The sequence below is a fragment of the Mya arenaria genome, chromosome 4 (genome assembly GCF_026914265.1).
Source record: "Mya arenaria isolate MELC-2E11 chromosome 4, ASM2691426v1".
In the NCBI taxonomy this organism is placed as follows: Eukaryota; Metazoa; Mollusca; class Bivalvia; order Myida; family Myidae; genus Mya; species Mya arenaria.
This window is the reverse complement of record NC_069125.1, coordinates 71,016,665-71,042,309: the sequence shown is the minus strand read 5'-3', so window position 1 is coordinate 71,042,309 and position 25,645 is coordinate 71,016,665. Positions and strand designations below refer to the sequence as shown.

General features: G+C 37.8%; 1 protein-coding gene across 3 annotated transcripts in view; it reads right to left on the bottom strand.

Annotated features, from left to right (window-relative positions):
- LOC128231321 (uncharacterized) overlaps positions 1-25,645 on the bottom strand; it is a 144,387-nt gene that overhangs the window by 36,968 nt on the left and 81,774 nt on the right. For all 3 annotated transcript variants that reach the window (XM_052943981.1, XM_052943980.1, XM_052943979.1), the window contains exon 10: positions 23,904-24,015. In XM_052943981.1, the coding sequence (XP_052799941.1) occupies positions 23,904-24,015 (112 nt within the window). The remainder of the gene's footprint in view (positions 1-23,903; positions 24,016-25,645) is intronic.

Below are 25,645 nucleotides of genomic sequence, written 5' to 3'. Positions count from 1 at the left end.
ATACCTGAACATAAAATAGCAAAAATACCAAAACCAGACCAGTTTTATCAGGTATTTGCTCCCAATCAACATAAATAAAGACACCCAATCAGCATTTCAAGAGTAGTCAACTGATATATTCCATATTAAAATAGAAAAAAACATTATCATACAAGGAAATACCAGTATGATTTTTAATGATTAAAACAATTTATTTGACATTTATGAATAACACAATTAAGCTATACAACCACAGTATATTTCTAAGATATTAGAGCTGATAATGTCTGGAAACTGGGAAGGAGGTTATCTTAAGTGACATGTGAATTTCTCTTAAGTGACATGTGAATTTCTGTCTAGTAACAAATTCAAATCACCAAGCAAACTCTGGGCTAGAATTGTACTAATGACCCTTTAGTCAAGAGTTAAACAAGAGCACCATGGAACAAATGCCAAAACTCCTTTTTTCAGTTCATAATTAACAAGGACATAATTAAAAACAAATAAAATCCACAGTTATGGGCCTTTCTATACATGTGCATAAAGTTGCTATTAAACATCTCGAATGGTTTGTATTATGGCCAAGGGTAAGTCTTTGTATGGCAAAGACGACAGCACAAAGGCTATCACAATAACAAAACTTTTGTATTGTAATGTTTCTTAACACCTTAAATCACTAGTGAGGCGCATATGTATGTCGCTCCCTAACATCTTCTTAACCAGTTTTAAAAATACTGGTTATGCTTTTTTTATCATATAGAAATAAGCCGGCTGGGCTTTCATTCCAAGTTTTTACCTGATAGCTCTGTCCATTACTGAATTGCAACACTTTAAACTCCCGTAAACGATACGTACGTTACTGTCGCAATAAAAGTATTTGTACATAAAAAACATTTCTGTATTTAAAATTCACCAAAAGGCAACACAATGAGATTCTTTTAAGAACTTAAACATGACAAGTTCTTTTGTGTTCAGATATAAATACAGAATTATTCAGTATCATTTGGCATTGGGCGTTGTTTACGAGGATGTCGCTGCAATCTTGATACATACGTTATGCTATCGTTTAATATCACGTTATTGCACTGTGTAACTAACTAACTAACATTGAAGATTCGTTGGCTCGTATAATATTAAAGCATTTATCTTCCCTCTAGAGTAATTTTGGTTGCGAAATTTGGTATATCTTTAACAATATATCAGTTTTGAAAACCTAACCCTATAGCGTATAGAACAGCGCGATACATACGTTAACCTATCATAAAATCAATGTAACAATTTTAAAATGTCTTTAATTTGAAGAGTGTTGTCATATTTTGATAGCTGATTACTCCATAGGTATGAAATATTTACAAAACCAAACTATTTATGACTATCAAACATAGATATGATACAAACGTGATCGATACATACAATACTAAACTCTATCCGAAATCAACTTCCTCATCAGGCTACGTCATCATTGACGTATGCATTACTTGGAACACAGTTGTTTATGCCGCCATTTTTAAATTTTGATGAAGGATTTAACACTCTGAAGACATTTGAAACAAATTCAATTTCGGGCATTTGTACGCTTCATTTAAGGTACGTAAATTTTGTCACTTAGTTGTAAATTGTCATGTGTTATTATTTTTAAATATGAATATGCTTCATATTTTTAAATCAAATTGTAAAATATACATGCATATGTACACGAGTGTAGATATAGCTGATATACCACGAGTAACGTATGTATCGCTTTAAATTAAAAGCCGATTTTGATAGTGGCAATCGTTATATGTTAATACTATTATTTGAACAGCATGTTTAGTATATAAAAGGTAAATAAATATGGAAGGTGTCTTCAAATTACGTTTTATATTAAGTTAGTACCTTTCTTCACATCTCCTATTGGTCGTTTGTGGTAATTGTTGTTTTGATAAGGTTGTAACTTATATCCACAAGCCGTTATCCTTTATGCATAATCAGATCATATATTTTATATTATTTGCATTGATTTGTTTATGGTTGCATAGCAAAGCATCATCACCTTTATCAATCATGATGATGATAAAAACGTAACTGTGCAGTAACGTATGTATCGATACCTACGTTATCTGTTTTTCTCATTTCAGAATGGCTAAATCACTAAGTCAGAACATGGCGTTGAAAGTGCAGTCATTGAGAAAAGTAGGTGTACGTATCAGTGAAAACCCAGAAAACCTTCTTTTACACAAAGATGATATGGATCAGCTTTTGCAAAGTCTGCCTGATAAAATGTTATACCGTGTATGGCAAAAGGTTGATATTGGAAATGGAAAGACAAAGATGAAAATCATTGAAAAGGAAGAAGAGGTTCAAAAGTTCAGACAAGATCTAAAGAAACATACTGACGTGTTTGAACAGCATGTTCAACAAGTTAGACAACAATACCAGCAAGTTAGGTTGTTGAAGGAAAAGCTTCCAGAAAACGAAATTATGCTGCAAATGGATTTTGCAGAAAACTATAGTTGCAGGTCTTTAAATGAAGTACAAACGGCGTACTGGATTCAGACAATGGTGACCATTCATCCAGCAGTAGCATATTACAAAGAAAATGGAGAGTTGAAACATAAAAGTTATGTTGTCATCAGTGATGAGATGGCGCATAGTTCCAGCACTGTACATGCATTTCTAGATCGTTACATCTTCTACACGCTGGCTAAACACCAAACACATTACACTTTGGAAGCGGTGGAACTATTTTGAGGTGGGCCATGGAAAAGGACCATGCGACGGCCTTGGTGGAACTACAAAGAGAATGGCGGACATGGCCATAAGACAAGGTCATGTTCAGATACATAATGCCGAAGATTTTTACAAATGGGGAAAGAACTCCAGTATGTCGGTGAAGTTTCTGTATGTGAACATGCAAGAGACCAAACGAAAGCATGATGAAATGAACTTGATCAAAACCAAACCACTGAAGGGCACAATGAAACTTCACGCAGTAGGCGCTTCTGGCGATGCTGATGTGATTATGACAAGAGAAACATCATGCTACTGCCAAGTATGTATATCTGGGTCGTATTGTGACACATGGAAGAGGGAAGAGTTCAAATGCATTACTGATATGGGAACTAACAGTTTGACACCATGTACTTCAACAAAACCAAAATGAACAGGTTTAAAGTGATTGCAGTTGTGAAAGAGTTGCAGAGATTTCTACAGAGCAGTTGATTCAAACAAAGCGAACATGTCCGTGCTAAATGATATAGAAGTTGGTAGTTTTGTGGCAGCGGTGTATGAAAAAGCGTGGTACATTGGAAAAATTGAAGCCAAAGATGGTGATGACGGGGACGTTCAAATAAATTTCATGGAAAATGCCAAACAGATGTTCAAGTGGCCTCAAACAAAAGATTGTGTCTGGTGCGATGCTGATGACATCTTGTGCGAAGTGAAAACACTACAGCCATCTGGAAAGTCAATGCGGCTCTTTAAATTGAATCCTGATGAGAAAGAAAACATCGAAGTATTGTTTCAATCTCAGAAGATGTAAGGCTGATGATTTACTGTTGGTGATACTTACGTTACTATCACCCGTTGGAACATGTGTTAAGTGTACTTTATGGATGTTTTTGCTTGTTTGATGTTTATTCTTTAACTATTAGATAATGTTTTGAACATATAAATGTAACTGCGTTTAATTCATGAATGTTTAAAAAGTTGACAATGCCCTATATATGTAAAGCGATACATACGTTACACTAAACAAACTCCATTCACAGATAACTTAAAGTTTTAGTCCTGTTGCATATGTACCAAAACTGTGTCTGCAATAAACATGATGTGAATTAGTATCATGATAGTTTTCTTAAACCATCTTCGAATGTCTGATTTAACCTAGTGTTAGGCGTCTGTACATCCTATAAGAATTTTAAGACATATGCAAATTTCAGTACAATTTTATACACGATTACATACTCATAGAACTATTTTTACACATTAATATTAATATACGTTATATAGAAGCATATCCTACGTATACTTACTATACTTAAAGCGATACCATCAAGTTACATGTATACGAATGTCATGATTTGTCCTATATTTAATGAATAATTGATAATATATAAATAACGGTATTAAAATAAATATAAAAATAAGTTGACCTTCTCCTTAAGAAATAAAAATGTTGTTGATGGTGAATTATAAATGTATGAAACAAAACTGTTCTTTGCATTAGGTTAAAATATTTCAAACTAGAGCTGTCACAGGAGTGACGAATACCCCCAAATGCCGCCTGGACACAGGAATGGCAAACCATTCCTTTGAAAAGAGGCCATAACTCCAAGGTTACTGCACACTGCATCTTCTTTTATCATGCATGTATTGTTTTATTTAAATCTCTTGAGTAATTTAGAAGTTACACTGCTGACAAGAAAAACTAGCCTTTCATGAGTTATCGTCCGGAAACAGTTTTTCTATTTTTAGTAACAGTGACCTTGACCTTGGCCCCACCAGCCCCAATATCGAACTTGACCTGTATCTTCTGATGTTACACCTGTGTACCAAAAATTGTTCAAATCTGTCTAGCCTTTCATGAGTTATCGTCCGGAAACCGTTTTTCTATTTTTAGTAACAGTGACCTTGACCTTGGCCCCACCAGCCCCAATATCGAACTTGACCTGTATCTTCTGATGTTACACCTGTGTACCAAAAATTGTTCAAATCTGTCAAGCCTTTCATGATTTATCGTCGTGAAACCGTTTTTCTATTTTTAGTAACAGTGACCTTGACTTTGGCCCCACCAGCCCCAATATCAAACTTGACCTGTATCTTCTGATGTTACACCTGTGTACCAAAATTTTTTCAAATCTGTCAAGCCTTTCATGAGTTATCATCCGGAAACCGTTTTTCTATTTTTAGTAACAGTGACCTTGACCTTGGCCCCACCAGCCCCAATATCAAACTTGACCTTTATCTTCTGATGTTACACCTGTGTACCAAACTGTATCTTCTGATGTTACACCTGTGTACCAAAAATTGTTCAAATCTGTCTAGCCTTTCATGAGTTATCGTCCGGAAACCATTTTTCTATTTTTAGTAACAGTGACCTTGACCTTGGCCCCACCAGCCCCAATATCGAACTTGACCAGTATCTTCTGAAGTTACACCTGTGTACCAAAAATTGTTAAAATCTGTCCAGCCTTTAATGAGTTATCGTCCGGAAACAGTTTTTCTATTTTTAGTAACAGTGACCTTGACTTTGGCCCCACCAGCTCCAATATCGAACTTGACCTGAATCTTCTGATGTTACACCTGAGTACCAAAAATTGTTCAAATCTGTCAAGCCTTTCATGAGTTATCATCCGGAAACCGTTTTTCTATTTTTAGTAACAGTGACCATGACCTTGGCCCCACCAGCCCCAATATCGAACTTGACCTGTATCTTCTGATGTAACACCTGTGTACCAAAATTTTTTCAAATCTGTCAAGCCTTTCATGAGTTATCGTCCGGAAACCATGAAAACCGACAGACCGACCAACCGACAGACAGACCGACCGACCGACAAGCTCACTCCTATATACCCCCTCAAACTTTGTTTGTGGGGGTATAATAAAAGTTGGTTTCAATTTATCGTGTTTGTTTGAATAATGTTGCCAGGAAAATATATCAATTTTGGGCGAAATCAATACTTAGTTTCGATACAGGTACATTTTATCTATCCCCCTGAATAAGTTTGGGACATTCATTTACACCACTGTTTAAAAACAACTGTATACTTTAAAACAGTGTAGTTATCACGTATGTATTTTGATATTTTATTTAATAAAGTGGTGGTTATATATAAGAAACCATAACATTCAACAGAGAAAATATTCATGGTTGAAATTTCGCATGTTTGATTTAGACATGTTCAACTTTTGAAACGAATGCAAATTGTCTATATATTTAGAAATTCATTTTTTTTTTTTTTCGCACCAGTTATATGAGCCTCACTAGTGATTTTTGGTGTTAATCTTAATCTGAGTGCCAATAGCAGCAAAGTCAGAGGTCCAGCAAACCATGATTAGAGCCAATAGCAGCAGAGCCACAGACCCAGCAAACCATGACCAGAGCCAATAGCAGCAGAGCATCAGACCCAGCAAACCATGATTAGAACCAATAGCAGCAGAGCCACAGACCCAGCAAACCATGATAAGAGTCAATAGCAGCAGAGCCACAGACCCAGCAAACCATGACCAGAGCCAATAGCAGCAGAGTCCGAGGTCCAGCAAACCATGATTAGAGCCAATAGCAGCATAGTCAGAGGTCCAGCAAACCAAGATTAGAGCCAAAAGCAGCAAAGTCAGAGGTCAAGCAAACCATGATCAGAGCCAATAGCAGCAAAGTCAGAGGTCCAGCAAACCATGATCAGAGCCAATAGCAGCAGAGCCACAGACCCAGCAAACCATGACCAGAGCCAATAGCAGCAGAGCATCAGACCCAGCAAACCATGATTAGAACCAATAGCAGCAGAGCCACAGACCCAGTAAACCATGATCAGAGCCAATAGCAGCAGAGCCACAGACCCAGCCAACCATGATCAGAGCCAATAGCAGCAGAGTCAGAGGTCCAGCAAACCATGACCAGAGCCAATAGCAGCATAGTCAGAGGTCCAGCAAACCATGATTAGAGCCAATAGCAGCAAAGTCAGAGGTCCAGCAAACCATGATCAGAGCCAATAGCAGCAGAGTCAGAGGTCCAGCAAACCATGACCAGAGCCAATAGCAGCAGAGCCACAGACCCAGCAAACCATGACCAGAGCCAAAAGCAGCAGAGCATCAGACCCAGCAAACCATGATTAGAACCAATAGCAGCAGAGCCACAGACCCAGTAAACCATGATTAGAGCCAATAGCAGCAGAGCCAACGGCCCAACAAACAATGATCAGAGAAAAAAGCAACAAATCCAAAGGTTCAGATAACCACAATCAGAGCCAAAAGCAGCAGAACCTGAGGTTCAAAAAACTATAAGCAGAGCCAATAGCAGGAGAGCCACAGACCCAGTAAACTATGATCAGAGCCAATACCAGCAGTGCCACAGACCCAGTAAACCATGATCAGAGCCAAAAGCAGCAGAGCCAGATGTCCAACAAACTATAATCATAGCCAATAGCAGCAGAGTCATAGACCCAGTAAACCATGATCAGAGCCAATACCAGCAGAGCCAGATGTCCAACAACGTATGATCATAGCCAATAGCAGCAGAGCCAACAGCCCAACAAACATTGATCAGAAAAAAGCAACAGATCGAAAGGTTCAGCAAACCACAACCAGAGCCAAAACCAGCAGAGCCAGAGGTCCAAAAAACTATAAGCAGAGTCAAAAGCAGCAGAGCCACAGACCCAGTAAATCATGATAAGAGACAAAATCAGCAGAGTCAGAGGTCCAACAAACTATGATCAGAGCCAATAGTAGCAGAGCCTGAGGCCTAGCAAACCATGATCAGAGACAACAGCAGCAGAGCCTGAGGCCTAGCAAACCATGATCAGAGACAATAGCAGCAGAGTCAGAGGCCAAGCAAACCATGACCAGAGACAATAGCAGCAGAGCCAGAGGTCCAGCAAACCTTATTAAATACATCAGCAGCAGAGCTAGACAATAGCAAAGGGCTGAACAAACCATGACCAGGAATAATAGCAACAAAGCTTGAGGCCAAGCAAAACCATAACAAGGACCCATAGCAGCAGAGCCAAGCAGACCATGACACAGATCAATAGCAGCAGAGGCCATGAAATCCATGATCATGATCAGAGACAATAGCAGCAAAGCCAGACACCAAGTTAACCATGACCACGGACAAGAGGAGACAAGCAAATCCAGAGGCCAAGCAAACCATGGCCTGGAACAAACAAAATAGCATCAGGGTCAGAGGCCAAGCAAACCATGAGCGCAGGTACAAGAGGAGACAAGCAAATCAAGGCTCAGAGTACCATAGCTTGGAACATACAAAATAGCATCAGAGCCAGAGGCCTGAAAAAAAAAACTTATTGAGGAACATACAAAATTGTATCAGAGCCAGCTAAAGCCCAAGCACACAATGACCAGGGAGTAGAGGAGACACGCAAATCCAGATGCTCAGCAAACCATGACAAGGAACAAAGGCAGCAGTGCCAAAGCAAAGAAACTGTGATCAGAGACATAAGGAGACCAGCCTTGGTATGCATGCCATGAAAGAAGTGATGAAACCCACAACACCTTAGCAACCAACACCTGTTTTTAAAAGGAAGCTAACAAAGTATGTTACAAACATGTGTAGTCTAGAATAACACATGTATATTTCAACCATGTTCAACCACTAATTACCATGTATGTTTTAACCATGTGCAGCACAATAATCCCAGGCGATGTAACTTCCTACAGGTGGGCACCAGTGTGATGTTGTGAAAGTTTCTGTAGTGATCCCTTGCAGACTTGATAAAATATACCTTCTTACAGCTATTGGCTTAAGTTACCTCATGCTGCTGAGTCGCAGAAGCAAAAATAATGCTGTATGGGAATAAGGTAATTGTAAATAAATGTGCACACAAGTCACGAATGTTCTTCACTTTGACAATTAACACATGCACCATTGAAACCCTTAATGTAATTTATTTATCACAGGAATGTCATTGATTTTCAAAACTCAATTAATCTTTATATTTTCCAACCCAGTTTCAATAAAATGAAACAGCAGGAAATACTATCACATTTAAACACCTAATGCATAGCCACAGAGTTCTGATTAGATTTAGTGTTTTCTAATGAGTTCAACTGAAGAAGTAGCATCTGGTACAGGCTGCAAGCAGCTCTTGGAGAGAAGCCATTTGCTGATGATTGGGAAATTTGCTGCATCAAAGTGCCAACATTTCGATTTTTAAAATCACATCAAACCCTAGACCAAACACTTTTCAACAGAAGAAATGTAACATAGACTGTAGGCATACCCACTTATACGAATATACGAAAAGATTTCTGACCTAGAGCACCTCAGCAAACTCGGTAGATGTGTGGTATTTTTTTATAAAGCTCATTAAAAAGAGCAACAACAATTAATTTACTTGAATAGTATAACATTCAATGTTAGTTCCAATTAACTGAACCTTAGTTCCAGTTAACTGGATCTATAATTACTGCACCATGTTGCACACTGGTCTGGAGGTGGCTGTATTCAATAATCAACTTAGATTAAACTTAAATATAAGATTAGAGTCCGAGTGTTTTGATTGGCCTTGTATATTTAGTTGACCAATAGGCTGAGTGGAATTACTGTGGCATGTCCAAGGATAAGGATAAGATCAATATTGAATACTGACCATTGGGCCACATTCAATATAAATCTTATCCTTATCCTTAGAGCTGCCTCATTCCATTCAGGGTAGTGGTCAATTATTTTTACGGTCCAATCAAGCCATTCAATTTCAACTCCTAAATTTAAGTTATTAGATTAATAAGGTGCATGGTTATTGGTGCATAATGATATTGGTGCACGGCTACCAGTGAATGGCTATTGGTGCATTGCAAAAACAACAAACTTAAGACAGTTAAAATGGCTGCCAGAACAAGTTGGAGTGAGTTAAAACTATCTGTTTAACTTTCATACATAAAAAAGTATCTTGCACAACAAGCATAGATTAGGTATGAATCCAATAAAATATATGCCATATATCAAAATTAAAAAAGCAACACTTCCAAACTCGATCAGAGAATGAGAAGCCTTGACTTTACCATAGTTTCCATCCTGTTCACTATGTAATGAGGGACAAGAATAAAATATGCCATTGGCCTATATAATTATGCTGAATTGTCTACTGGAGAATGATACAGTTCAGAAACAATGAGAAGTTACAAGACACAAGATTTAATTTCGTTCAGAACAGAATGTTTCCTGGTAAAACTAATTGATACACCTTTACATTTTTAGCTGTAATTAGCCACTCCAGTAGCTGTAATTATTGTTTTGCAAATGAGGAAAGCACACCTACCATGCCTGTGATACCATGCCTAGCCCTCACACCATGATGACACTGACTTAAAAAACCATTCACTATGTACCATAATTAAGTACCGTAAATGACTGGGTATTAGACGCACTTTTTTTCCTCAGATTTTGATGCAAAAAAATGCCTGCGTATAATACCCAGTAACAATTTTTTGAACTTTTTTTCTGAGGTCAATTTCAAGCCGAGAGTTTGTTTAGATTTATGTAGAAAGGGATGTTACTCGCGTCATATTGATCGAGTATATACGGGTTAAAACGGCAGTAGAAGATCGGGATACGGTATATCGTAAGACGTTTATAATTTCAACAAATTTTTTTTTCGATTAAAGTTACCGTAATTCACCTAAGAGTTCGGACACTCTAAATATTTGGACACCCATAATTATTTCCCAAAATAATTTATTTTGCGTACCTAATTTTCGGGCACCCAAAGGACATCAATCATAACTTTTATAGTTACCAAGTTTCACAGACGAAGATTATTGATTTTTATCTTTACAATGCCTGGCTAGATTACCTAACCGTATACACCACTGAGACAATTTAATTAGTTACTACCCATCCTAAACGATTTATTGCCTGTTGAAAAGGAAGTGTGATATATTTATTTGAGGATTAAACAAACAACATGGGCAATCAAGGGATTAAGAAAACATCGACATGGCATGTTTGTAAAACGATCTGCCAATAAGCTTTTAAACTTGTACCTCACTTATAGACTGTAAGAATCAATAATCGTACAGTTATACATTAATCCTGCATAGCAATGTCCATGCTCTCCACGAGATCCTCGTGGGTATAACTGTAAGTTATGTGACGTCACACAGTGTGACTCTTTGATCTGAAGCCGATAGAATGTGTTTATTCAATTCAGTGCATGTATAAAATGGTGTTTTAATTAACTTCATGAAGGATTTACACTTATAGGCGTAAAAAATAAGTTTATGACCATTGATTACTACGGATAAATTAATAAGTGGTAAAAAGCAAACATGAAGAAAAAAGGCAGGTTAAGCAAACATGTAAATAAAATGTAAAAATGATAATTTTCTATGTATTCGGAGAGCGAAAAAAATAATTAATTTATGGTGTCCGAACTCTTGTGAATTACGGTATTCAATATTATTTTGAATAATAAATTGAATTAAACAATAATCAAACTTACATATAAAAAAGCAAAGTTGGGCACTGTCAAAATATTTTTTGCATAACATAACTTTTCATTCTCGACAGTATGGTTGTATGGTTTTAAAGATAACCATCGCCATTTTCACGAATTTTTTTTTTTTTGTCACTGTCAACAAACATGGTGGCTGAAAATGCCGGACGATTTTGACATTTTTTCTATGCGTCTTTTAACCAAAAACATAGATTAAAAGTTTTTTTCTCGGATTTTTCACAGATTTTATTCCCTGCGTCTAATACACCCTATCGTCTTATACCCAGTCATTTACGGTATACATTACCAGCTCTTCTAAGACATTACTGAGGGAATGTCAACGTGTTCTGGAAGTCACATGACAAATGTGTTGTTGACTCTTGTATTGTAGACTTGTTCAGTTGTTTTTGCTGCATAATATATTCTTTAGATTGATATTCCATGTGCACACTGTCTGCTTTCCTGATCGGCATCCCTCGTCTGCATCCATGTTTTAAAACAGAAACACAACAACTCCATGTGTCCGCAATGCATGAATACAGCAAATCATAATTTAATGCAGAAATAGCATCAGATAATTAAGATCGAAGTAATTAATTGTCTGTATGTTAAACTAAGCTTTATGAAAAAGTTTATTTAGTTCTTTCGTTATTCATAAAATAGACCTTTTCCCATTATTTCTACTTATTTTTCAGGCAAAGCACTGGAATTGATGTGCAATTGGACACAGCCACAAGGAATAGACTAGGAAGTACTTAACTGGTCAGATTTTAATGTATTGGGACAGCTGTCAATAGAGACAGCATGCGCATGGAAAACTGGCTTGAAGCTAACATATATTTGCACAACAATAATCAGAAAGCCTTAAACTTGTAACAACCAATTTGCTTCTCTGTGTCACAACAACAACGGCCACTCTGTGCTAAAAAGTCCTGATCTATCTATAATGTGATACACTTGGATGTCAAAGTGGCCAGTTGATAAAGATGGCAGGCATAATTCAATTCATATTTTATAATCAGAGGTGGAACTAATGTTTTATGAATTTGTTATCATCATTGCAAACATGAGAATTTGAAACTATTACCTGGTGATAACTATACCTGGATTTTTTTCTCTTCAAAATACAAATGCATATCAAATGGACAAAACTACATCCATTCATCAAACTGTACTAATTCTATGTAAACAAAACAATTAAATTTTGGCAGACTAACCGAATTATGCTTCATCAAGGAGGATGTGATGTTGATTGCAGGTAGGAGTGATGTTCTCTCATCACCAGGTGAATTGACGCAAGAGGAAGCAACAGAATAGTTAACCAACACGTCATGAGACACTTGTATGTCCAGCTGGCCTTTGTAATGAGAAAGCTGAACCTGAATTGCTGACACAAATCCCAGGTGAAAACACTCTTTGCCAATCACAGCTTCCATCAACAATTCATCAAACACTTAATAAAGAGAAGATGGATGATAGAAAAAGATAAGTACAAAACCATCGACCTGCAAATTGAACTCTGGAGAGTTTTCCTGAAAGCTTCCACTGTATTTTATCACAGCTATTTGGTTCATACACAATCAAGTCAATTCTTTAATGTTTTAATGCCTGCTGGGTGCTAAAAACAACTATTTGCTGCCATTTAGTGAACTTCCACACCAGGTCAACATTTCAGAAACTTCACAAGATTTTTACTCTAAGACAAACCTCAAGACTAGTGTTGTTAGAATGTTCATGTTCCTTGGGGATAATAATCATCTTCAAATTTGAGTGATATTTCTGTTAATGGTCTCTTTTCTATCTTTTTGCAGTGATTGAAAGACTGAAAATCAATCTGTTTTAATAGAATAACAATAGGAAGAGGAAAGGCAGAAGTATTTTTCATTTCAACGTCAGATGGACACAAAATGAATTCTGCAAAACCTTCATATCAAGCATCACCTTTGCATAATACTTGGATGCAACCGGAGTGGAGCGCTTTGACTACTGTCCAAGACGTGGGCATGAAACTGTCATCCATGCTGATAAGCTCCATCTTACAGCCAATCACACTGACAGATCTTTTATTTAGGAACATTTCTAGGTGTCTGAATCAATTACCATGTCTCATAGATTATGAGGCTGCTTAGTGTTGTGTAGTACAGATGGATGGAGTGTGTTCCCACTTGGTGCTGGTACTCTGGTTTTTTTATGTTCTATGACATCAGTAAAATCACATTATTACATAACAGTATGGTTAAAATATATGTTTTATTGCACTTTTTTCACTGTCAAGGACAATCCGAAGGCTGGCTGTTCTCAATCATGATGGCAAAACCTACTTCAAATCATACAAACAAATATTTCAAAATTCATGACTTTCTGGCACATATGAAAAGCACTGAATTCCTTCGACTCTATAAAACTTATAACACCAATGATAACAAAATAATTTATATGTTGAAAACTATCAAAAACACGTTCTTAACTTGCTATAATGATGACGAAAATGGCTCTTAGTATCATTAATATTACATAAAACAGAATAATTGTTTTTACTTGGATATTAGATGAGCTCAATGCTGAACTATGGCAACATATCAGATATGATACACCTCAGGAAGTTATAAAACAAACATAAAGTGGTCAATAAATAATAATTAAGGCAAGTGGAGATAAATTAATGCCAGTCAAGTTTGGTGAAGAAACAATAATGAAGTATATATATATTTTTGGCATAAACAACCTCGTGTTGATAACACACACATTTTCTTCATGTGTGAAAGGCCCGGTATTTTGTCCATTTCAAAGTTAAGACTGAAGCAATGTCATCATTTACAGTAAACAAGTTACCTTCTAACAGTAAAATATATAAGTCATGATATCAATGGTCATTTTTTATCATTATATTCATATAATTCATCAAATATGTAACATAAAATTGCAAGAAGATGGATGACAATGTATTTTCTCTCTCACTTGACCAAGGGACAAAACTCAAAAACTATCACAGCCATAAAGATGGAACTTCATTCATATGTGCACATTATCATTATAAACATGTACAAAATTTCATGTGAATTAATGTTATGACCAATTAGAATTTTGACATGATGCTAAAGCACAGGTGTGATTACAAATCATTTTGGCGATGAGTTTGGGCGGTGCTTTAAGCCCCCAATCGAGGTCAAAGGGGGTGAAGCACCCTTCCGTAGATGCAAAATTGACTTCATATAAATCCTTATTAGGGGTCCCCTTACTTTAAATATGAAGCTGAAGTGCCAATACTATTAAACAAAACATAAAGTCGCAACCAAAAGCAACCAGTTAGAGAATTTGGTTCCTGGAGACAAATCATATCCCTACATTTGGAAAGCTACGTCATTTACATTGATGATGACACAAACACATGACAATATCTTAACTCTTTTTGGAGTTAATGAGGCTTGCATTGCCGGAATGGCGTTAGCCTGTTGTGGTCTAATGTTTTGTGGGTGTGTCCCTATAGATTGCATTGTATTATGAAGTTAAAGGAAAAAGACGTCCCTCTAAAATGTTAATCACAGATACATTGTTTACACATCATATATATTTATGGAAGTATGGAAGATTTCTTTTGAGAACTTCTACAAATATTTGTGCTTTATGACAATCTTTATAAAACTGGTTTTTAATTGGTTCTTCCATTTCACTAGGAGGCGATTATCTGGTAGCTCTGTATGCAAGTACAAGCTTCCATCCTGAAGGCTCATCACAATGATGTATTTCCAGCATGGGGCATTATGATTAATGGTGATTAATATTTTACCTGAGGAAACTCAATGTAGTCCTAAATTTCTTTATATCTAATGCATATGCCTACAAAACAAATTTTGACCTACACTGGTATAATGAAAAGTTTGTCGGTTTCAATTAACTGCTCATATTTGCCAATGAAGATGATTAATATTAACAGGAAAATAATTGATTTCAAATTGAATGCTTAGGATAAGGTTAGAGCATCACAGTCAAAATATTTCTATACAGGAACAGAAGTATGACTAACATCAAAGGAAATAATTTGATTTAATATAATATTGAACTGTTCGATATGATTGATTGCATAAAATGACAATCATCCCCCTTCAGATACCAGTTATTTTCTTCCTCTAGTTCAATCTCCCCATTGGTTCCATCTAGAGTGGGGATCAAAGCAGCTTGCTTGAAAGGTTATAATAACATGGCAGCCCGGCACTTACCATCCCAGCAACCTGTCCAGGAACCAGCAATATCTCACAGCTATTACCACACTTATTATTACCCATAAAACCATAATAACAGCAGACTAACTAAAAACACAGAAGAGGAATCTGGTAATTGAAAGTTATGGAACTACCCTGCTGGAGATCGGGTTCAAGCTCTGCAGGTCTTGGGTGCTTCATTCCTAACAATACCTAGACCATTTTACCCTTTGCCAGAACTAATGGATCCATTTCTGAGGATCCTTTATTTCAAACAAAACCTATAGACCATTTACCCTTTGCCAGAACTAAAGGATCCTTTCTTGGGGGAACTTCTTTCCTAACAAGACTTAAAACATTAACCCTTTGCCAAAAAACACATGACATCAGGACAATATTAAGCTACACATTCCTACCAACTGATTGATATCAAGTGACATGAGAACAGTCAAATAGGGTTAGGTTTGAGGCAAATCTGGGCTCAGACATAATTCACTTTAGGCCCAGGCCTGCAGGGCATGATTTTCAAAAAAGGTATTTCTATAAAATCTCAAAATGTATTTAAAACGTTTGCTTGATTTTGTTTTTCATTAAAACTTATAATGCACTGAGGCTCATACTGCATTAGAAAGAATTGCAGAGTGAGCATGCCACCGAACCCAACTAGCAGACCAACCCTGCATGCAATTCAAATCTGGTCTAGATACACACCCAGGGAATGGCAGTAAGTGATGAAATGACCATGATAAGAGAGTGATCCACTGGATGTTCCTACAAGTGGGGCAGTTACATCAAACAGCAATCATTACATTGGAAATATACTGTAACTTCCAGAAACAATTAGTATGATATAAAGATATCCATTAATCTGGGTTAGTTTAGTAATAAATGTGTTAATATCCCTTTCTTTTGATAGGATGCCAGAGGTCTTAAGCATAATGTAGAATACATTATTGCCCATTGTTCCAAAACAATGCCAAAGTAATAAAATATCATCAACAACAGGTTGGAAATGAATTTGTCTAATGTCATCTCCGTAATCCTACAAGCTAGTCAACCCTGCCTTCCAATAAATGGCTACAACTAATCTGAAAATCAAAGCGCGAGGCACTGAAAGACTATCTGCGGGCAAATATGTGAGAGTTGCAAATTTTATTTGAACTATGGGAATGGGTGAAGGGCACATAAATAAAAGTGAAAAATGTGCCGAAAGCGCTTGTGCCCACACTGGGCGATGAAACAAACATATATATATCTTTATGGCGTCTTGTGTTAATTTTCTTATTGTAAATGTCACTTCAATCGTCGTAATCCCCCATCCCCATTTATTAAGTGTTACAATGCATGCCCCATTTCAATCGTTTCTAAAGGCTTTTCGTTGCTTTAATTAGATATCATACGATAGGAAAATACAATACATCATATATATATATATATCATTTCCTTTTATTAACATACACGTTTTGTTTAGGGAAAATCATTTTTTTACAAACAACTTCAATAATTCCATTCAAAATGCACAGGTTGTCACTTCAGTCGACGTATCCCTGAGATACAACTATTTTAACACTTAGACAATTATTTTTGTTTCTTATCTCATAAAAGTCAAATAAAAAAGCACCATTACAAATAAGCGTGCTTCAGGGTCACGTCAGGTTATAATAACAAATCCTGCAGGCGATGGGACACTTGCAGTTGGTAATCATTTCTGAAACATCATGGTCTAAACTCAGAGTGAATATCGATATGTTATCTTCCTACCAAAGCCTCCATTATCTTGACCCTCATTAATATGATAAATATAACGATCTAAAAATAGTTATAATTTTATTCTGCTAAAAATAAAACGCCAGGATACATAATAAAAGTGTGGAAATAGCCAAACAAGCAAAAACTCATACTTGGACTGCAACACGACAAATCCATTTGTATGGTTTCGACGTCATTCTGCTAAACATAGAGCGCATTGAGACAAAAAAATGGGTTAAAATGACATAAATAGAAGTAGTTCTTTGGAGTTTGTGGTCTTAAGACTATCTGCGCGCATGCGCAGATAGTCTAATAAGCTTCTACACTCAATACAACTATGCTTCATAAGTTATAAATATTGAATACGTACATTATTCAATTGAAGCCAATGATAACAATGCCAATGACACCTGAATGCCGACCCCAATGCCACCTGAAGGCCAACCCCAATGACACCTGGATGCCAATAACACCTAAACGTAAATGACACCTAGACGCAAATGACGCCTGAATGTAAATGACACCTGAACGTAATGACACCTGACCGCCAATAACACCTGAACATAAAGGCCACCTGAATGCCGACCCCAATGACACCTGAACGTAATGACACCTGACCGCCAATTACACCTGAACATAAAGGCCACCTGAATGCCGACCCCAATGACACCTGAACGCCAATGACATCTGAACGCCAATGACATCTGAACGTAAATGCCACCTGACCGCCAATGACACCTGAACACCAATGACTCCTGAACGTAAATGACACCTGAACGCCAATGACACCTGAACGTAAATGCCACCTGACCGCCAATGAAACCTGACCGCCAATGACTCCTGAACGTAAATGCCACCTGTACGCCAATGACACCAGAACGTAAATGCCACCTGATCGCCAATGACACCTGAACGCTAATGACACCTGACCGCCAATGACACTTGACCGCCAATGCCACCTGAACTCCAAAGCCATCTAACCGCCAAAGCCATCTAACCGCCAATGACACCTGAACTCCAATGCCACCTGAAAGTAAATGCCACCTGAACGCCAATGCCACCTGAACTCCAATGCCACCTGACCGCCAATGAAACCTGACCGCCAATGACTCCTGAACGTAAATGCCACCTGAACGCCAATGACACCTGAACGTAAATGCCACCTGATCGCTAATGACACCTGAACGCTAATGACACCTGACCGCCAATGACGCCTGACCGTCAATGCCACCTGAACTCCAATGCCATCTAACCGCCAATGACACCTGAACTCCAATGCCACCTGACCGCCAATGACACCTGAACGTAAATGCCACCTGACCGCCAATGCCACCTGAACTCCAATGCCACCTGACCGCCAATGACACCTGAACACCAATGACATCTGAACGTAAATGCCACCTGAACGCCAATGCCACCTGAATGCAAATGCCACCTGAATGCCAATGATACCTGAATGCAAATGCCACCTGAATGCCAATAATACCTGAATGCAAATGCCAACTGACTGCCAACCCCAATGCCACCTGAACGCCAATGCCACCTGAATGCAAATGCCACCTGAATGCCAATGATACCTGAATGCAAATGACACCTGAATGTCAATGATACCTGAATGCAAATGACACCTGAATGCCAATGATATCTGAATGCAAATGATACCTGAATGCAAATGACACCTGAATGCCAACGACACCTGAATGCAAATGATACCTGAATGCAAATGACACCTGAATGCCAATGATACCTGAATGCAAATGATACCTGAATGCCAATGACACCTGAATGCAAATGACACCTGAATGCCAATGATACCTGAATGCAAATGCCACCAACAACAATGACACCTTAACGCCAAAGCAAATGACACCTGAACGCAAATGCCAATGACACCTGAACGCAAACGCCAATGACACCTGAATGCCAATGCCAATGACATCTGAACACCAATGCCAATGACACCTGAATGCCAATGATACCTGAATGCCAATGATACCTGAATGCCAATGATACCTGAATGCCAATGATACCTGAATGCCAATGATACCTGAATGCAAATGACACCTGAATGCCAATGATACCTGAATACCAATGATACCTGAATGCCAATGATACCTGAATGCAAATGACACCTGAATGCCAATGATACCTGAATGCCAATGATACCTGAATGCAAATGCCACCAACAACAATGACACCTTAACGCCAACGCAAATGACACCTGAACGCAAATGCCAATGACACCTGAACGCAAACGCCAATGACACCTGAAAGCCAATGCTAACGACATCTGAACGCCAATGCCAATGACACCTGAATGCCAATTACACCTGAACGCCAATGCCAATGACACCTCAACGCCAACGTCAATGACACCTGAACGCAAAAGCCAATTACACCTGAACCCCATGCCAATGACACCTGAACGCCAACGCAAATTGACACCTGAATGCCAATGACACCTGAATGCGCTACAATACTTTGACTTTCTTTCTTTTAAATTATGTGTTTAATGCATGGAAGCCAATTCCTCATGTATGTATGTGGAACCAACCAAAAGATTTCTTAGATGTCATTAAGCATGATTGAGTTGAGGACAAGCTTCCCCTGTATGCAAAGTCAGTGGTGATTATAATGTCTGTCTCTGGACAGTCAGAAAAGCTTATGTAAATGTATTCTTGTGTATCATTAAGGGATGCTTCATTTTGGGACATTAAGTATGACAAGTAGAGAGACATATATGGTTTGATAAACTTACAGACAGATGAATAAGGGACGAAGCTTAACTGAACAAATGTGAACATTGTGAAGAGAAAGAATCGCAGGCTCCTAAAAGAAAATAATTATGAAACGCAGGATCTTCAGGGTTTCAATATACTTCTTCACCTTTTAGGCTTTTAAAAGACAGGCCAAGTATTTCAGACTTGAAATTTTGTTCAAGTATGCCCCTATCTCATAGACTTTTGTTACCAACATACTGACAAAACAAGATCTGAGACTAAACAAGCTGACCATTATACCAAATTGCCAAAATATTGATGGAACTCTTCGGAATGTCCAAGAAAACATCTAAAAATAACAAACTAGAAATAGATGTAGTTCACTAGATCTAGTTAACTTACTGGCTGGGTGCTAATTGGAATATTTTCTTTGTTATTTGCTTGCCAGTAATTTGTCTGGTCATGGACACTTCTGGTTCCTGGTGATGATTTATTCATGAAAATAACACCAATATAACAACACCAATATACCACTATATAAGAGGGAATGTTTTTAGTCTATATAAAATTGTCTGACAGGTTTGAATGATAATAATTGCCAATTTTTGGCAATTTTCTCATACAAACAAATCAGAGTATTTATACAACAGTAAAAGAAATGGCACCGCAACCCGACGCCTAATCGCTTGTCTGCTACTTTTTCTGACAAAAAGGGCCTGGTGATAGCTGAACAACTATTAAAGTTATGTACTCTGCTTAACACACTGTGTATTATAGTGGCAACATGTGTTTTACTGGTTTCTTGTGAATATCTAACGATATTTGAGTAATGGCAATGGTTAAAGACTTTGAATGCTGCCATCACTGACAATGCAATGCCATCACATTATTTCTCATATTTTTTCCTTTGAAAAACCGATGAGCTAAAAATGCATGTCATAATTATGACCAAATAAACAAATAGTTTCATTGATCTGTTTTGTAAGACAGACAAACAGAATTGTTTATTGCCAATCTCATGTTTAACAGTTTGTTGACAAAACATAATATGCATAAAAAAATAATTAAATAATAATGTATCAATGTCACTAAGATCACAATTTTTCAAGTTTATGATTGAAAAGGCTTATCTCAAGTTATTTCTTTTCCATAACCAAAAACATCAGCAGAAAATTAACACATACCTTTATTTAATAAAAAATCTGAAATGAATAAACCACAAGAAATACAATACACTTATATGGCCACTTTCATTTTTGCCAGAAGCATAACTCATCTGTGACTAATGTGTACAAAGTGTAAATATGTTAACCCTAAATCATAGTTACTGCCAATTTTGAAGTTGTAACAGGACACAAAGAAGGACAATTTTAATAGCCACAAAAAACACAACAGATAAGCCAGATTAGTCTAATATTTTCCAACCAAAAACAAAAGTATGAGCTATACTGGGTATAAAACCTCTGAAGTAGTTGGCTACAATATATTTCTATTGAATATATTTCCCTGAACGAAGGAAGGAGTGGGGGGATTTTTCCTCACACTAGAGTCATGATTCTGTCTTAAATTATCATTTCTTTAAAACCTACACTTCTATCTGTTTACTCTTCTTTATGGAAATAAGAAGAAATAAATTCGGATTTTCTCTCTACCGCTGACAGAAATGCAATCAAATTGTATATTTTGCCGAAATAATTCTAAGATTTCAACATTAATTTTTGTTTTAATTTGTAAGGGAAGTTTAATTACATTAAAGCATTATTATATCATATAACTTTATGATTATATGATTAACATCACATGGTTTGAGTTAAAATTGGGATGAATATAGGACAGACTGATTTCATAGCAAGTCAAAGGGACCTTGAGAAATGATTATTGAATATATCGGAAAATGGACCACAGTATACATCTCAATCCAACAATGCACTGGTCTTGACATATTTTTTTGTTGTTTGAATAGCAAAGTTTTTATTGAAAAAATCGAATAAAAAATTTATTTACAGCAATTATATTGATAAATATATGCATTTATATTTTGCAATAACAAAAGCATAGCCCATAACGGAATTGTGACAGTCTGTAAAATCTCCCTATTTTCTACATAACCATAAAATCACTATTTCTGTTTCACGCTTTTTCAACATACCCCTGTTCCTTAATAATTTACAATTAAAGAACTTTTTGTTTTAACTTACTTGAACTAACCACTTATTTATTATTAAGTTTATTATTCTTGACACGTGCACTAGTTAAAAGTATATCATTTAAATTTGGCATCTTTTCATTTCCACATAAGGGATGAAAAGATTGTGTGAAATTTAATTATAACTCTTGATATAGCAAAAATTTTGTTTAAAAGAAATCAACATAAATGGATTTGTTTTATATAAAAAAGGTAAAAATAAGGGGCCATAAGAAAGTTTAACATAATGAGAAATTCAAGATGACAGAGTTGGACATAACCAAGACATTGGGTTGGGTAAAGCTTGTAAAACGTTAATATAGTTCTTAAATAGTGCATGACATTAGTCCTTCATACTACAGCATAGAGTTCAACAAAGCAGTCACATCATGAGCCGACATCAGGTTCAAATGGAGCCCGACCAGGCACAAATGGAGCCCCACAAGGCATATGTGGAGCCCGCCAGGCACACGCGGAGCCCCACCTGGCATATGTGGAGCCCATCAGGCACAAACGGAGCCCCACCTGGCATATGAGGAGCCCACCAGGCACAAATGGAGCCCCACCTGGCATATGTGGAGCCCACCAGGAACAAATGGAGCCCACATCAGGCACAAATGAAGCACCACCAGGCACAAATGGAGCCCCACAAGGCACAACTGGAGCCCCACAAGGCACAACTGACGCTCCACAAGGCACAAATGGAGCCCCACAAGGCACAACTGGAGCCCCACAAGGCACAAATGGAGCCCCACAAGGCACAACTGGAGCCCCACAAGGCACAAATGGAGCCCCACAAGGCACAACTGGAGCCCCACAAGGCACAACTGAAGCCCCACAAGGCACAAATGGAGCCCCACAAGGCACAAATGGAGCCCCACAAGGCACAAATGGAGCCCCACAAGGCACAAATGGAGCCCCACAAGGCACAAATGGAGCCCCACAAGGCACAAATGGAGCCCCACCAGGCACAAATGGAGCCCCACAAGGCACAACTGGAGCCCCACAAGGCACAACTGGAGCCCCACAAGGCACAAATGGAGCCCCACAAGGCACAACTGGAGCCCCACAAGGCACAACTGGAGCCCCACAAGGCACAAATGGAGCCCCACAAGGCACAACTGGAGCCCCACAAGGCACAACTGGAGCCCCACAAGGCACAAATGGAGCCCCACAAGGCACAACTGGAGCCCCACAAGGCACAAATGGAGCCCCACAAGGCACAAATGGAGCCCCACAAGGCACAACTGGAGCCCCACAAGGCACAACTGGAGCCCCACAAGGCACAAATGGAGCCCCACCAGGCATATGTGGAGCCCAACAGGAACAATTGGAGCCAACATCAGGCACAAATGAAGCACCACCAGGAACAAATAGAGCCCAGCAAGGCATAAATGGAGCCACACCAGGCACAACTGACGCTCCACAAGGCACAAATGAAGCCCCACAAGGCACACATTGAGACCCACAAGGCACAAATTGAGCATTAAAAGGCACAAATGGAGCCCCACAAGGCATAAATGGAGCCACACAAGGCACAAATGGAGCCCCACCAGGCACAAATGGAGCCCCACCAGGCACAAATGGAGCCCCACCAGGCACAAATGGACCCACACCAGGCACAAATGGACCCCCACCAGGCACTAATGGATCCCCATCAGGCACAAATGGAGCCCACCAGGCACAAATGGAGCCCCACCAGGCATAAGAAGCCCCACCAGGCTCAAAATGGAGCCCTATCAGTTTGAGTTACAAACTTGTAATAAAAGACCATATTGATAATGTGCTAAAACTTATCAAGTTTTAAATTAATATCTTTAACGGTCTTACAGTGACAAAAAAACAACAACGTAAAAAAAAATGGAGCGACAGACAAATGGACTGTGACCTTTTTTACATTAGGCCCTAATAGACAAAACCTTACTTGTGCTCGGACTGCCCCCAACTGCAGATTAGCTACCCGTATTTCATTCCTTTTCCGACAAAGGTCTTCTTGGGTTTCATACACTTTGGCATACAAGTGGTTGGCTAGATTCCTGAAAACAAGGAAAGAATGGTAAAGAATGACATTACCTCCAGGTCATCATGTGATCTCTCCTTTCCCAGGTCTCCTTCTTTCACCACACGCTTTTCTTTCACACTTTGGGATCTCTTAATCTTAGCACTTTGGTTCTTTGATTTGAGGCTACGTCTGTTTTTGATGGAGGTGGAAGTTTCTGACCTTTGGTATTCCTTTTGGGCATCTTTTGGCCTAACAGCCATTTCTGTCACTATACCACTGTCTTTACTTTCTTGTTTCAACATTTCTCGTCTTTTTTCATTTTCCACGTTTGGTTGTTTAGACAGTTTTTTAAAGCTTGATTTGCTGGATGGTTTTTTCATCAGCCCTCCACCAATTTCATCTATATTCTGTCTCCTATCCGACCCAGGGGAACTTTCTGAGAGGGGCATTGTAATGAAACAATATGAAATCACTTTCACTTCCTTGTCATAAGTATAGGTTACATTCAAACACATGTAAATCAAATTTTCCAAGAAATAAATCTTTGTGTTCACTTTTTTGGTAAAATTTATTTTCCTTAAACAAGTCTCAATCAGAGGTGACAACTTTGTAATATCAATACATCCTCATTTAACATTTCTCTAAATATTTTGTCTCACTGTCACCAGTAAAGTCAAATCTCAATACTTCAAAGGTGAAGTCAACAAGCCCAAGCCCATTGGTATCAGCTAGACGTAATAATTAGATCATGTTACAGTTGCGACAGTATTTTGATGCTCTGAGAATAATTAGGCTGCTTTACAGTCATCTCTCATAGGTTGCCTGCACTTTCTATGGAACTGCAACATCGCACTAAGCACCTGCACATTTCTCTGCCGATTTCTTCCAATTTCTTCTCCGGCAATTAATGAATGCCACAAGTTTATGCTTGCAATAACTGCTATTGAAGAGGATCTGACACATGCACAGACACCACAATATCTCTACAGAGTCTTCATGAGTCTTAAACAATATATCCAAAATAAAGCCCAATATCACTAGAGAAGCTCCAATTATACTGAAGGTAATGCCATGCAGCTGTATCCCACAGTCAACAAGCCTCCACTGGAACACAGCCCACTATTGTTCTCTTCACCACCAATATCTTACATTATATCTTAATCTGCAATAGAACAACTACTAAACTTTCTTTTTTTAAACTTATCTGTGTAACCTCTATCAAGAGTTTGCATGGTACAAGAGGTAATTAAGAATCTTTTTCTATAAGCTGTATGGTTCATTTACTATCAGAAAGAAAACAAGAAAGGTTCTGGCACGGTATTGTCAGAAAAATTGCTAGGTTAGATCTCTGTTTTTCTAAAAGAACAGAAGCTTCAAATGACATGAGATTTTAATATTAGTTGATTTATTTCCTATTCACATGGTAGCCTTAAATAGTCCAAGAAGATTGACTTCAATATTTAGATGTTCTTTGTTTTCATTATTCATTTGCAGGTATTTTAACATTGTTATAAATAAGCTGCTTTAGACAGGGGTGCAAATATTTCCATTTACTTTTAGAGATTTAGAAGTGAGAATCTGTCCATTATTCACAATGATACCAGATATTTCAAGAATCATATAATCACTTTTCAATGTATCAGATAAATATATAACAGGTTTTT